At 52.3% G+C, this 14,347-nt stretch overlaps 1 protein-coding gene across 7 annotated transcripts in view; it reads left to right on the forward strand.

Annotated features, from left to right (window-relative positions):
• The window catches only part of col5a1 (procollagen, type V, alpha 1), a 50,605-nt gene that overhangs the window by 15,150 nt on the left and 21,108 nt on the right, over positions 1 to 14,347 (forward strand). For 4 of the 7 annotated variants that reach the window (XM_019886132.1, XM_019886135.1, XM_019886134.1 and 1 more), the window contains exons 5-17: positions 4,949 to 5,080; positions 6,092 to 6,199; positions 6,265 to 6,624; positions 6,688 to 6,776; positions 7,047 to 7,359; positions 7,390 to 7,677; positions 8,048 to 8,104; positions 9,875 to 9,916; positions 10,303 to 10,365; positions 10,995 to 11,069; positions 12,957 to 13,052; positions 13,169 to 13,225; positions 13,309 to 13,362. In XM_019886132.1, coding sequence (XP_019741691.1) covers positions 4,949 to 5,080; positions 6,092 to 6,199; positions 6,265 to 6,624; positions 6,688 to 6,776; positions 7,047 to 7,359; positions 7,390 to 7,677; positions 8,048 to 8,104; positions 9,875 to 9,916; positions 10,303 to 10,365; positions 10,995 to 11,069; positions 12,957 to 13,052; positions 13,169 to 13,225; positions 13,309 to 13,362 — 1,734 coding nt within the window. The other 3 variants (XM_019886136.1, XM_019886137.1, XM_019886133.1) reach the window with 2 other exon arrangements.

Below are 14,347 nucleotides of genomic sequence, written 5' to 3' on the forward strand. Positions count from 1 at the left end.
AAGCGGCTCGTGAGGATGTCACCCGGCCGCTGGTCCGCGGCAAGACTGATGATGTTCATTTGGCAAGCGATGGGCCCCCCGCGGACGGGGCATTCTTGGCTGCTTGGGGGAGGAGCCTCTTCTGATGTCGCAACGGCACAGCGCTCGGAGTTGCATTTGCATGCGTGACAAATGCCGCGTCAGTCCAATTTGATAGCTTGAGGTGACGTCGCCACCGGAGGAGCAGAAATCGATGGGACGCCGAGCAGCCCCCGTCTATATCGGTTTGAAATCGACGCCATTCCAAGTGACTTTCAAAGCTTCCGTGGACCCCGGTGGACTCACCGGTCGGTACAGCTGACTCGTATCAAGCGGTGGCAACTCCGAGTCTTCATCGGGCCTAATTACCCAGGAAGGCCCAAAGTGGCTTTTTGCAGTTGTTTTCTTGAGAGTGACGCCATCGCCAAAGCATTCCGAATCCCCCGCCGGGCTATCGGCAGCCCGACTCCCGGCTGTTACCGTGGGAAGGGCTGATGTGGGTTTTTTGGGTTTTTTTTCTGGGCTTGAAAAGCCTCCTCCCGCTACTGCCAGTTTGCAGGCGGGGCAGACAAGACTGCGGGGAAAAAAAAAATGGAAAACTACACGGCATATTTTCCAAACTGTTCTCCCCTTGCCCCCTTCACCCCGCCGCCGTTTAGTCTGATCTCGTTTTTTTTTCCCCCCCTGTCGGACTACTTAGCAAGCGTGCTGGATTTCACGCAGTCAAGTCAGAATCATCACGCGTAGAAACAAGTCGAACCCTCCCAACTAAAGTCTTTCGGTTCTCCAAAATATCAATATAACGTCTAGCTTGAAAATAGAAACTAACAAAAAAAAAAAAAAACATAACCTTGACAAAAACAAAGACATCATTTGTCTTGAGTAAAATGGCACGAGATTAAAGTCAGATTTTGTCACGGAGAAAAAGTCGCCATCTTTAGCGGAACAGACGTATATTGGGGGTGTGTCAAAAGGCGCCCCCCCACCCAAAAAAAAACCGATACGACAAATGCATCACAAACGATTGAGCGGGCAATCGCAGCAGTGTTTTTCTTGCCGAAATCTTTGCTGTGTCAGCATGTTTTGCGCATAAATCTCCAGGCGCTGAGTGTCAACATGTGTGCGGGCCCAGCCGTGGTCAGGCAGTGGTGAAACGGTGCCACTTAGCCCGAAAGCCTCAAGCCCTTCGGCTCGCGGTTTGGTTTCTCCAGTAGATGTCGCGGTCAGCGGGACAAAGGTCCATACCGAAAGAAGTCGCGTCTCGGCGGCTTGTCTTGGTTCCGCCGCCCGCGCCCTTCAAAAGACGCAGCCGCGATGAGTACGCGCCGCACCGAGGAGGCGTTGTCGGAAGCCTGCTACAAAGCGCTCCCTTGGCTGTCGGGGCGCTCGCGCGGCCGCTCGCAAATGCACTCGCAGCCCTCGGCCCGAACCTCGGAAAGCGAAGCGCTGCGGCCGTCGGTCGCGGCCAACCGCGGAAAATGTGATGAGCTTGCAGCGGAGGTCAGTCTCGGAGCGGTCGCCGCATGGCCGGCCCGTCTCGTTTGCTCTCAGCGACTGCGCCGCGCGGTTCAGGTGAGGGCGCTTCAGGTTGAATGCTTTGAATCATCACATGTACGCCCGCAACGTAGCATGTCGCACACACGCTTCCCACGTGTAGATTTGGCCGCCATCTCATTCATCTCATCTCAGCTCCTTTCCGCAAGAGGCCTCGCTCATTTCGAGAGCGGTAGGAACGGAAAGCGAGCCTCACGTTCGGCTGCCGATGGCCCCGCTCAAAACGCGCTCTTTGTCCTTCGACGCGTCATCCGTGCGTCACACTTTTCCAGACTTTTGGCTTGGGGGAAGGGAATATTCGCTCCGCTAATTAAGACAAGTTCCCTAACGCAACTCAGATGTTTGCGCTCTTTGAGTCGTCCGGTGAAGTTCTCCTCCATCTCAGCACTTTTTCGGGGAAAATCCAACACGCAACCGCCGTCTGCTATCGGAGGCAAGACGAGCTGCTTTCCTTCCCCCTTTCCTCCCCCCCCCCCAAAAAAAAAAAAAAGAAAAAAAGAACAGGAAATAGCAAGATGGTCCAGAGAGATGGCGGATTAAGGGGCGGAAAGAGGGCGGGGAAGGGGGGCGGGGGGTTACCAAGGTGGCCAAAGTGCTCACACTCGTCGTTTTTATTTAAATAGCACCAATTCGTGAACGAAGGTTTTCTCCAAAAAATGGACTTACTGAAGCAAAAGTCAAAAGTATGGACACTAAATTATACTTCAATACAAGCACAGAATCAAGTCCAAATCAAGGCAAAAAGTTATTTCAAGGCATGAGAGAACAATGAACCCACAACAGCTGAAACTGCGGGACTTCAATTCAAGTAAAGAAGCGCAAACTCTGAAAAGTACGGCCGCACTAAAGTGAAAGATGCAGACAAATCAATCTGTTTTTTGGGTTTTGGGAGTGTTTTCCATTTTTCACGTCGTGATGTCCTGAAAATTGAGCGTTGCCCTCGGCATCTGCTTGGTCGGAGGGCCGGAAAATGTGCCAAAACGCCAAAAGTGTGCACTGGACGCTGATCTCCAGCTAATGAGCTGAGCTGCCGTCTGCGCCGCGCTCAACTTTACCAACTGGCCCACCGCCAAGACGTGTCGATTTCCTGTTTATGTACCGTAAGCCAGGGGCTTGGACCTCCCAGGGACCCGCTCCAGGTGTGTGTGTGTGCGCGTGTGTGTGTCATGTGGAGCCCCATTTGTGCTAAAGAGTTCACTGAATCAAGCTGCTTGGTGAGGCGGAACAAGGAAACCCTCGCCGGCTTTTCCGGTCTGGCGTCCCCTAATGGTCGTACTGCCGTGAAGATAAAGCTTTGGCGTTGGCTTAGCAGAGGAACTTGCCAAGATGGACTCCAATGACTTGTACTCATTCGGCAACAGAGACTCGCCACGCTTGGCTTCTTCGTCGCAAACAGAGGCACCTCGTCCCTGACATCCTCGCCCGGGACCTGCCGGCGGGCTACGGGCCACGCTTGTGTTTGTACGGGCCCGCGGCGGCCGCGATGGCCACACTTGGTTGCGCGGCTTTTCGCAAGAAATGGCAAATCATGGGAGCGCAAACCGGAGGCCTCGAATCCAGAGGACTCGGTCCAGCCTGAATAGTTTTGCTCGGGTTCGGGCGGGGAGACAGATGTTTGGCTGCTCCTTCGGGGGAGCTCGCTCCCGCCCGACCGGACACCAGCGCAACCGTACCGATTCCAACCAAGATTAGTTTTACTTAAGGTTTGATTGTAATGACCCAACCCTGGCCGCCCCCTCACTTTTTGCGCATCTATCACGATATACGTGACATGATTTGATCGATCGCGCTCTCGCCACGAGGAAACATGTGTAATTAGATTGCACTTACTTGACGCAGAAATGTCGTATTAGCGTAGCGCCAGCTCACGGCGCGGCACATCTGCGCAACAGCTGCCTTCGTTGCGCTAAAAAGAGCCGCTCCAGCCACAAGACAGGCAATGAGAAGAGAAGCCTCCGCGTCGTGTTCCATTGTCAAAGAATGCTCCACAAGTTCACTTAACTGCGATCAGAATCGACACGTGCACAATGAGCAAAGTCAGAGCCACTTTCACTAAGCAAAGTCTTGTCTCCACAAGCCCTTCCCGAAAAGACACTGAAATTGTTGCATGAAGCCGACATTTTGCCTCGGTAGCACGCTAAAAATGCATTTCGTCTTTTTTTTTTTCCCAATTGGGCCCCCGACGCCAGTGTCGCAACATGACATTTGGAAGGCATGTGGCTCCTAAGCAGGGCCCCACCCCCCCCCCCCCCCCTCCCCAACACCCCCGTCTGAAAACAGACGGGACGTCGGCCATCTTGGCATGAAGCGGCCCATTTGGTTCGCTCGCCTTCCTTTCCCGAGAGCAACCGCTTTCACTCAGTCACATGAAATTTGGTTGAAATGTTGATGATGAGTAGACAGCCCCCCCCCCCAGTTCATAGAAGCTTGGAAAAAAGAAGGAGCCCACCAATGTTTCCAATCTAGCGTATTTAACCGTAGACTTCAGATTCCGATCGACGGTTAAGTTGCGTCAAGCGTTTTATGTCGTCGTTTAAAGTCTTCGAGTCAAAGAACGTGTGTGTGTGTGTGTGTGTGTGGGGGGGGGGGGGTTACGTTCCCCGTGTTTACATGTTTGAAGAAATGTTGATCTTTCTGCTCTTCTGGCAGATCACTGCCTCAATTCAGTGGCATAGTCCTGATTTCAGTGCTTGTCTTTCTTGTTTTCTTTTGGAGTCCAGTTTTTGCTGCGTTCGGCTGGCACGACTTGGGACCAGGGCCTCATCAAAACCGCCCGCGGTTGTGCCTCGTTATTGCTATTTTTTTTTTTCGCCAAGTTGATTCCGTATTGGAATGATGTGTGATGACATCACTGCATTTGGAGGTGCGATGAGAACATGTTTGGACAGAAGCGATAGAGTGTGTGCCTTGACGCTCCCAAACTTGGAGCAGACACACACACACAGACCCAGCTCCCCGTGTAGCCCTGGGATCCGGCGGAGCCCTCGCCTTTTTTTCCCTCGCACTCGCCTTCCCATCAATCTCAGCCAGTTGTCAGCCTTTTTTTTCTCGCTTCAATAAGCGTTTTGCCGCCCAGTGGGCAGCCCACCCCTCCGCCGAGCCCTCCGTGCTGCCGTGCCGTGTCATCTGTTGGATGTCCGGCTTACAACGCGACGTGCGATCCTTCCACCGCTCCACCGTCGCTTTTAAGGGCGCAAGTCTGAGGCCTCTGACGCCCACGTCAGAGCCCGACCTCGGTCGGGTGCAGATTGTTCCGCTTTGTCCTTATTTGTTGATGTTGCTTGCAACGCCCCCCCCCCCCCCCGCCTCCCCTCCTTGTTTGTTGAAATGCATAACTTGGTCGTCTGGCTCACTTCCCGTTTCTGGCTGTTTCCAGGGAGACATCCAGCAGCTAATGATTGTAGCAGACCACCGGGCCGCCTATGACTACTGCGAGCACTACAGCCCCGACTGCGAGGTGGCCGTCCCCGACCAGCCGCAGAACCAGGACCCCAACACTGACGACTACGTGAGTTGTCCCGATTTCTAATGCGCCATCTGGTTTCCCCATCGCCGGCGACTGTGGCGAAGATCAAGTCGCGGTCGAGGCCCCCCTCCGTTTCAAGGATGTCAAAGTATGGCTGGAGTTCAGCGAGTCGGGATGACTCCAGAATGACTTGCATTTGTGACTCGTCCAGTTGATGCCAGAAAAGAACACACCCACCTAAAACACAAACAAGAGGCACAACGCGAGAGCGTTCCCCTACTTTTCGCCCCGCAAAAGATCTCCAAGTACCTCTACATGTCAAAAGATGTCAGCAAAGCACTACACGGAGCTCCTCGTCTCGCTTCAACATAGTTCCTTGCCACAAAGATGCCGCCAAAGCAACCGTTTAGATTAGACAAGGCTTTGGCCCGAGCACAAAAACATTACCGAGAAGGCTCATAATTATAGATGTAGGTTGGGCAATGATGATGAATGGTGGCTGTCCAAAGCTGAATTCAGTCTGTACCACTCATCAACCTTGCGAGGTGTTCAAGGGAGAACATGAACTCAACCTGTGAGCGTTGACTCCGAAAAAGCAACGGAAAAGTCATTCTTCATTCGTGGGGCGGTAACAAGTTGGAAGGGAGTGGAGGAAATTTAGTCGAGGTTTGTACAAGTCCAATGCATTCCTGTGTCTTGATTAATGACATGCCTATAGCATAAATCCTTAAGACTCCACAAGGGACTGCCCATATGAATAGTTTAGACCGCACAGTATCACCCCAAAAGCCTTTAGCACAATTTCAAACCTACCTTAAAGATGATCTCATTTCAGGAAATGCTTCAAGCTCCTTCATAGAGTAAGCGCAGAAACCGTGATCAAGTGTGTGTGGGGGGTGGGGGGTTCGAGGCACTTCTTTGACACTAATTGTGACTTTAAGAGGGCTTTGGTGCCATCTTGTGGCATTTTAGCGCATCGAACCACAAGGCCAGCTTTCGGATCGGAGCGCTTCGCGGCGGCTCAGCTCTCATTGACGCATGTTGGTTCTCCAGAACACAGAGGAGGACAGCTATTATTACGAGTACCCCTACTACGAGGACATGGATGGAAAACCTCAGGAGTCAACTTCTGATGCCGACGAGACAGCGAAGCAAGTCAAGGTAATCCATCGGTAAACGGGTGGACGAAATACGCCGCGCCGTTACAATGCCGCGCTGCATTACAGGTGACGGACGGAGGCAGCTCGGCGTCCAAAGTGGAGGAAGTGGCGCGAAACGCCGGCGCGGCCGGAAAAGTAGTCACCTCTTCGTCTTCCGGCACGGGTTCGTCATCCAGCAGCTCTTCGGCGAGCGCCGCGGACCTCGGCGCCTATGACGGTTACGACAACTACGAGACCTACTACGACGAGTCGACGCCGGCGCCCGAGGACGACAGCTCCCGGCGCCTCACCATCACGGGCACCGGCGGGCAACTGGACCTGTTAACGGAGGGAAAGACTGACCTGGGCGCGGGAAGTGCGGTGGAAACCAGGGTTGTCAGTGGCGGTGCCGGCGGTGGATCCTCAATCACCCTTAATAAAACCACAGTAAGTGAAGCACTTAGACGCGGACACCGGTAGTTCTCGGCTCACGAACTTTGGGTTTCCTAGCTCGGAACTTCCTACGGCGACTACAGCGACTACGGCGATGGGGATTATGGCGTGGACAGCCACGTGACCGCTGGCGGAGGCGGCGGCAGGTAAGGGACGCCGATCACATGACATCCCTGAAATCGACTTTGACTCGTTATTCATGACACTCGACTTGAACTGCGCGACTTGACAAGGCGGAACTGAGTGCAAAGTGGCGAAGGTGCGAACATAAATTGTTACCGAGCGAGTTGTATGACTTGGCTTATGACTGGCCGAAGTCAATTAATAACTCATTGTGGGGACGCGACTCGCTTGATTTTTGTCACGGTGGCCCAAGACTTGGACACGTGACCTACTCTCACCTCTAACAATCCCAGCCGTACAGTTCACATCGGCGGTGGCGGTGGCAGCAGTGGCAGCACCATCAACCTCGGCGGTGGCAGCAGCGCCGTGGACCTCGGCCTCGGCACCATCGACCTCGGTGGCGGAAGTAGCAGCACCATCAGGCTGGGCGGCGGAAGCAGCAGCAGCGGCAGCAGCAGCAGCGGCAGCAGCAGCAGCGGCGGCGGCGGAGCCGGGCTGGGCGGCGGAAGCGCCCATATCGACCTCGGTCTTGGAGGAGGGAGCAGCGCCGGCACCATCACCCTGAGCGGGGGCGCAGGAGGCGGCGGCTCCACCGTCACCCGAGGGGGCGGCGGAAGCGGCTCCGCCGTCACCCTTGGCGGCGGTTCCGTTTCGGTCGGAGGTGGTTCGGTGTCGGCCGGAGGCTCTTCCACGGTCGGCGGCGGGTCGGCCGGAGCCGGAGCCGGCGCTTCCATCGCCACCGGAACCGGCCTGGGCATTGAGGGAGAGGGGGACTACACAGACCTGGACACCTTCAAAGAGGAACACATCAGTAACTACGACGATTTGGATCTGAATATATACGATGACAACTACGACGACCTGGATTATCCTGACAAAGGGTCCAAAGTGCTTCCCGCCGAGACCAACGAGTATTACGGACAGGTGAGGGAAGACGGGGTGCGGCGGCAAAGGGGCAGTGTGGAAGAGAGGTGAAAAAGAGGACGGGTGGGATGGAGGGGGTGGAGTCAAGCGTAAGAGAAGAGCATTAGCAAAACGCAAAGGTTTCAGGAACCCTTGCGTGATGAAGCTAGTCGCAGACAATGCTCGGCGAACAGAAAGCAAGTAGCGGAGGACCAAGTTAGTCGAGGACACACTTGGACCAAGCTAGTGAAGGACCAGTGTGGTCGTGTGCAATTTTTTGTTGTTGCTGTTTTAGAATCGCGCAGGAAGAGGGTGATGAGCTTTGAGCCCACAGGGAAAGAAAAAGGAGGAGGAAGACCAGAAAGTAATGAAACAAATGGCCATGTTGCAGGTCGATGGCGTCCGCGGCGAGAAAGGACAGAAGGGCGAACCTGCTATCATCGAGCCCGTGAGTATCGCCAGCCAAAGGTGGGGGACTCCAATCACATCCATCGACTCGAGTCAGACGAAACAATTTGACCCGAAGTGCCCGACCGAACAAGACTTAGCGGTCGATATTTGAAAATGTGCATTTTCGAGACTTTAAATTGTGAAGACCAGACACTGGAGGTGACCGACTTGCCATGACGAGACATAACGGGACTCGGGACTTTCTGGAAATTTCAAGCCTCGAGATTGACCGAGGACCGATGTCCCTCTCCATACTGCCTCAAGTCGCTTCACTCTCGGGGGCAGCCGATCGATCACAACCGGACTGCGGTGCTGGTTGCCACGAGGCTTCACCAACTCAAAGCCGACCAGAACGGTCCCGTTGCCATCGATTCGCGAGGCGCCAATGCGACCCAACTGGCGCCTCTGTCCGCACGCACGTATGGACCTTTGCATCTGCCGTTTGTCCGCCCTCATCCGGACGCAAAGCGTGGGAGGGTCCGCGGCCATCCGGACCACAATGTAAACATTTGGAGAAGAGCCATGTGGGGCTCGTCACTCGCGCGTAAACACGGAGCGGGCTGCGACTAAACACTGGGAAGGCGCATTGGCGAATTCCCCGGAACCCAAGCCGCTCCACTCCCAAAACAAACGTCAACGAGTGTACACTGCGGCGTGACGGAGCGTCTTCCTATTGACGTGTTTCGCTTCTTTGCCCTGCGGACAATAGACAGATGTCGTGGGTTTTTCCCACTTGCGCAGGCAAACGTGGGACTTTTCCTCCGCCACCACGCTGACAAGTCATTCCGTGAGGTAAACATCGGGAGGGCCGGTGGCCAGCCGGCCCCGGGAACCCGCCGGGGTCGCGGAACGGCGTCCCATCGGGAGACACTTGATTTAGAGTAGCCACAGAGGCTTTTTCTTTGGTGGAGGCGTGCCAAGAACAGCGCTCCAAAACATTTTATTCCACGTACCCCCCCCCACCCTGTTACGTCCCGAAAGGGTTGGCACGCCAGCGCTTCTCGTCGTGGCTGTGTAAGTCTTTTTGCCACGTTCTCTTTTCAACATCCTGATGCACATTGTAACCCGTTCAACCGCCCCAAAAACCATCTTCAGGGACTTGGCGCACCCCTCAAACACCGCGATCGTCCACAACCCGGATTTTTCGAGCAGACATTTTCCGACAACATCCCATAAGAGTTGCGGCACCCCTTTAAAGCCCCGCACCATTTTGACGTCCCATGAAGGGGTGGTGCGCCCATCTCCAGCTCGCACCAGATTCCCTGAGAGATGCATTGCGGTCTTCTGCCCAAACTGTTTCAGCTTCGCACCCCTTTCAGTATAATTTACGGGAGTCGGCACGTGCTCCTCTGCCCGGCGCGCGCACACACTTCCAGAAAACCATCACAAAGTCAATGTATATCATCAGGATCTGACCACAAAGTCATTACCCTTAATTTTGCACACCCTTCCTTGAGGGCGCCCTCGGTCGACATTTCTTGTTTGAATACACCCAAAGCGCATCCTTGGAATCAACCTGACGTGCTTGCCTTTGCATGCAGGTACACGTTGCGTCTCAAATGATTCCTCTGTGACGGTGCGCGACACGGCGCACCGTGCTTTTGCGCTGCACCGCAGGGCTTTTTTTTCTTTTTCCAGATTTCAGATTAATCACCGGCTCAGGTGACGGAATGACAGGCAGGAATGCGCGTTAAGGCCTGACCTTGCCTTTTTCATTCATTTTTCAAAACTCGCACCCCCTCACGTTCATGTGCTTTGTGCCTTGCAGGGAATGCTGGTGGAGGGTCCGCCTGGGCCTGAGGGGCCAGCGGTAAGTCAAGCCACCTGAACGTTGTCCTTCGCATGTGCTGTTCCTCCCGATTGTTGGCGCGGGTTCCCATCTCTCTCCGGTCCGGCCTGTTTATGTTAGCGCTCTGCACAGAAAACATGCCTCGATTTCCCCCGTTCAGAAAGGGAGCGGTCGCTTTCCCAGATGAGATACGGACTTGCCCAGATGTCCATTATGAATCCACCCCCCCTTAAAGAGACAGTCTCATTCAAGCCACAGACATTCACAGAGCGCCCCCTAATGGAAGCCCTGTCTTCCTTTTCCGGCCCACACGTGTGACCACTTTTCAAATGAAGAAAAAAAAAAAAAGAAACAATGATGAGATACATGTGAGAGTTCAATGTCATCTTTTTGTGCTTGTAAATCAGGGTCTTCCCGGCCCTCCGGGTGCCCCCGGCTCACCGGGCATTGCTGGAGATACCGGCGACAGGGTGAGTACGCTGCAAAAACACGTGCGACCTCATTAAGATTTGAAGGCAAGAAACACTATCTATCCATCCATCCATCCATCCATCCATCCAGCACTGTAAAAACTGGAATGAAGAAACAAGAAACCTGGCAATGACGAGTAATATTTCTATCTATCGAGCTTGCTAGCCAGCTAGCTATCCACACTGCATCAGCTCGCCTTACAAAAGCCGAAGCAATGGCATGAGGGATATTTGTCTTAGTTGCAGCTGACTTATCAACCAATTGAAGGGCGATCATTGGATCTATCTTGGCAGAAAAAGAACATCTGGCTTTCTATACTGCCAAAACCGGTCTAAAAAAAAAAAACAAAACAAGAAAACAAAGCAACTTGTGGCTTGTGGAATAAATTACTTGCTTGATCCAAAATTATTTGCCAATCGGAGAGAAACTGACGTGGCAAGATTCCTGAAAACATGAGCATAATTTGGTTTGATGTTGAGATCCAATCTTGATTCCATTTGAGTTCCTTCCAGAGTTTTGCGGTGTTTTATTCAAGAAATATGAATCCCCCCCCCCCCCCCCCCACCCCCCCTTCTTTCAAAAGCATGTGCAGGCGTGAGTTGATACTGATTGTTTGCTCACCTATCAGGGTCTTCCGGGTCGTCCTGGTCTTCCTGGTGCCGATGGTCTACCGGGACCCCCAGGCACTGTCCTGATGCTGCCTGTAAGTAAACCACAAGACAGTGTGATGATAAATGAGTCTATACGAGATTTCAGCTGCGACTGAGTCCTTTAAGCTTCCAGTTGGATGTTCCATACGTCCTCTGTTTTGAACGCTGTTGAAAAAAAAAACCCCAAGCTGTGCTTTGGCACCCTCTTGTGGCACCTGTTGCAACAACATCACCCCAGGCTCCAATTCCAAATGTGAAATTGATGGTGAATAGAAGACAACGTGTCTGGAACTTGAGGTTTGCTCGTAAATATTCATGTCACCAGACATCTCTTCTCCGTACAAAATATATAACAGCCTTTGGTCAAAAATGACCCGAAAGCATACAAAAGCGTAAAATGGGCTGGGGGGGGAAATCAGAGCAATTCTTCATGTGTATGAATATTGACCTATTTTTTCTCTCCATAGTCGAGTAAACATCAAATAATAAATCAGTCATCCATTGAGATTTGTAAAATACCAAAGCGGGTCAAATTGTGACCGAGAAAGTTTCCCCCGGTCTCCTTGCCCGTCGCTGTCTCTGATGAGTTTCCCAGATTCGAACTCGCGTTTTTGTTTTTTTGCAAACGGCGCCTGGACAGGAAGTCTGTCGTACTGTTAGAAGAATGAGTCCCAGAAAAAAAGAAAACACATGCGAGCACATTGCGTTCATGTGCATTTGTGATTTGGAGAATGGAACACATGAATGACGCAGGTGAAGGCGGCCGTTTTCCGACCGGGCCCAGCGGCAAACCAAAGCCCCGCCGACTGCCGACCAAGTCGGCCGCGCGCACCTTCCTCAACATGTACGACGGCACGCCGCCTCCCGACGTCCCTGTTTTACCGGGGCGGGCAAACTCCAACGCTAAACCGCGGGCGTCATCTTCAACTCCGGCTCGCCGACGGGGCGAGTCGCGGCGCGGCCTCGCATCTGCCAAATTCATCGTCAAGTAAGGGGTGCCAAAACGAAGCACTCGGAACGTTTCTAACTCGAGTCATTGCGGCGGCCACATAGCATTGCATTGGAATAAACGGAATCATCTTGAGCCAGTTGGAAACAAGTGAGCTTGAAAAGCCCAATCTGGGGGGGTCTTCTCAAATTCACATTTCATGTAACTGATTCCGAGTTGAATGCATATTTAATTTTGATGTGACTCAACACAACGCGGCGTCATCATTCAGGACGAGCAGTTGGCAAGATTGGAATCTTCTCCCCCGTGGTGCAATATTGCATCGTGGCCACCAGGTGGCAGGCGGAGCATTTGTGGAAACTGCCACTGTGAGCCAAAAATTAGTTTGGCCCGCGAGCAGGCCGACTTGGCGGCCAGACACTCAAGACTGGTCGCCGGCCCATCTCGGGCCACATAAATTCCGAAGCATTCCGAGTTGCATTCACTCTGATTTGTGAACTCCAGGCATGAACAAAGTTTCAGAATTGAACCGAAAATGACTTTTGGCAACTCAAGTGAGAGACGCCCCTTGACCGGTCGCGAGTTAATCTCGGACGGCACCGAGACCAATTACACATCCGTGTTTACATTCACGCCATTGGACAATTTACAGTCAGCAGTCAACCGACAGGGAGTTTGGGCGAGAGGGGCCGGCCTCCGCCCACCCTGGATGGGTCGCATCCACACCTGGGGGGACAATTTAGCGTCTCCGATGAACCTCACCTACTTGCGCCCGTTTGGAGTATGTGAAAAGTGTCATTGAGTGATTGGCTCACCGTTGCGGGCCAACGTATGAACAAACGTGTGCCTTTGGGGAATGTGGGAGAACGCCATCTGGAGTAGCCGCACCCCGACTCGAAACTCGTCAGGCAGACAGGGCGACGGTGACGCCGTGCTGCTCGTGGCTTCGCTGCCATATTGCCTCAACGTATCTCTTCTCTCCTCCTCGTAGTTCCGATTCAGCGCCGGAGGAGGGGACGCCGGGCAGAAGGGGCCTGCCATGTCGGCTCAGGAAGCCCAGATGCAGGCCATCATGCAACAGGCTCGGGTGAGCTAGCGCGCGCGCACACGCACACACGCACACACACACACACCACTTCACGTCTTCAACGGCACGCGCGCGTGTTGCTCTTGGAATGATGCTTTTGGTTCTCCCGTGTGCAGCTGGCCATGCGCGGTTCCACCGGCCCCATGGGTTTGACCGGAAGGCCCGGCCCGCTGGTGCGTAGCAGAAAGGAAATCGCCCGAGGTCAACGTGACAGATGAGCTGAGGTTGATGCGGCCTATCTGGGTTGTCGTTTCAGGGTCCTCCTGGTATTGCGGGACTGAAGGGAGAGTCCGGGGAGGCCGGTCCTCAGGTAAACACTTCGGGGACTTGATTCCTTTTATTATGACTCCAAATGACGACATTTTGACTTTGTGCCCTGTGCACACTGTGTAGATACGTATACACACACACACACACACACACACATATCTATGTATTACTATACAGTATACACTATAATTTTAATATATCAAAATGTATCCATTTATATCCATTTCTATATAAAATTATTTGAAGACATTTTTACTTCACATATATTCAACTGAATTAAATACTAAAAATCTTTCATTCTAATGTTTTCATTCTATTCTATTCACATATTTTTATTTGAATACCTTCTTTCTTTATTTCGTACATATATTTATATTTTTTGTTTTATATCTTTTATTTTTTTTACAATAGTAGTTTTTTTTATTCTATTTTACAGAATGTTTATTTTAATTTCAATGCCTTTTTCATTTTTATTGTATTTTTGGGTATATTTTTATAGCATAGCTTTCTTTTCTTATTTTTCTTATTTTATAAGTCTGTGTATTTTTGATGACCCTCTCGTATTTTCACTACTCTGGATTTATTTTTATTTTATTTCATGTTGAGAATTTGGGAGATGTCATACGCCATAAAAATGATGTCCCATTTTTAAAGTCATAATTTAGGAGCGTAAATTGCATTTTTTTATTGATGTATTTTTTGGGCGATTGTTTTACTGTGCGCGCGCGAGTATTGTTCATCGTATTACATCATGTCATCTTCTTTTAACCGAAAATGACTTTTGGCAACTCAAGTGAGAGACGCCCCTTGACCGGTCGCGAGTTAATCTCGGACGGCACCGAGACCAATTACACATCCGTGTTTACATTCACGCCATTGGACAATTTACAGTCAGCAGTCAACCGACAGGGAGTTTGGGCGAGAGGGGCCGGCCTCCGCCCACCCTGGATGGGTCGCATCCACACCTGGGGGGACAATTTAGCGTCTCCGATGAACCTCACCTACTTGCGCCCGTTTGGAGCATG

Source organism: Hippocampus comes, unplaced genomic scaffold (assembly GCF_001891065.2).
Source record: "Hippocampus comes isolate QL1 unplaced genomic scaffold, H_comes_QL1_v1.1 scaffold699, whole genome shotgun sequence".
NCBI lineage: Eukaryota > Metazoa > Chordata > Actinopteri > Syngnathiformes > Syngnathidae > Hippocampus > Hippocampus comes.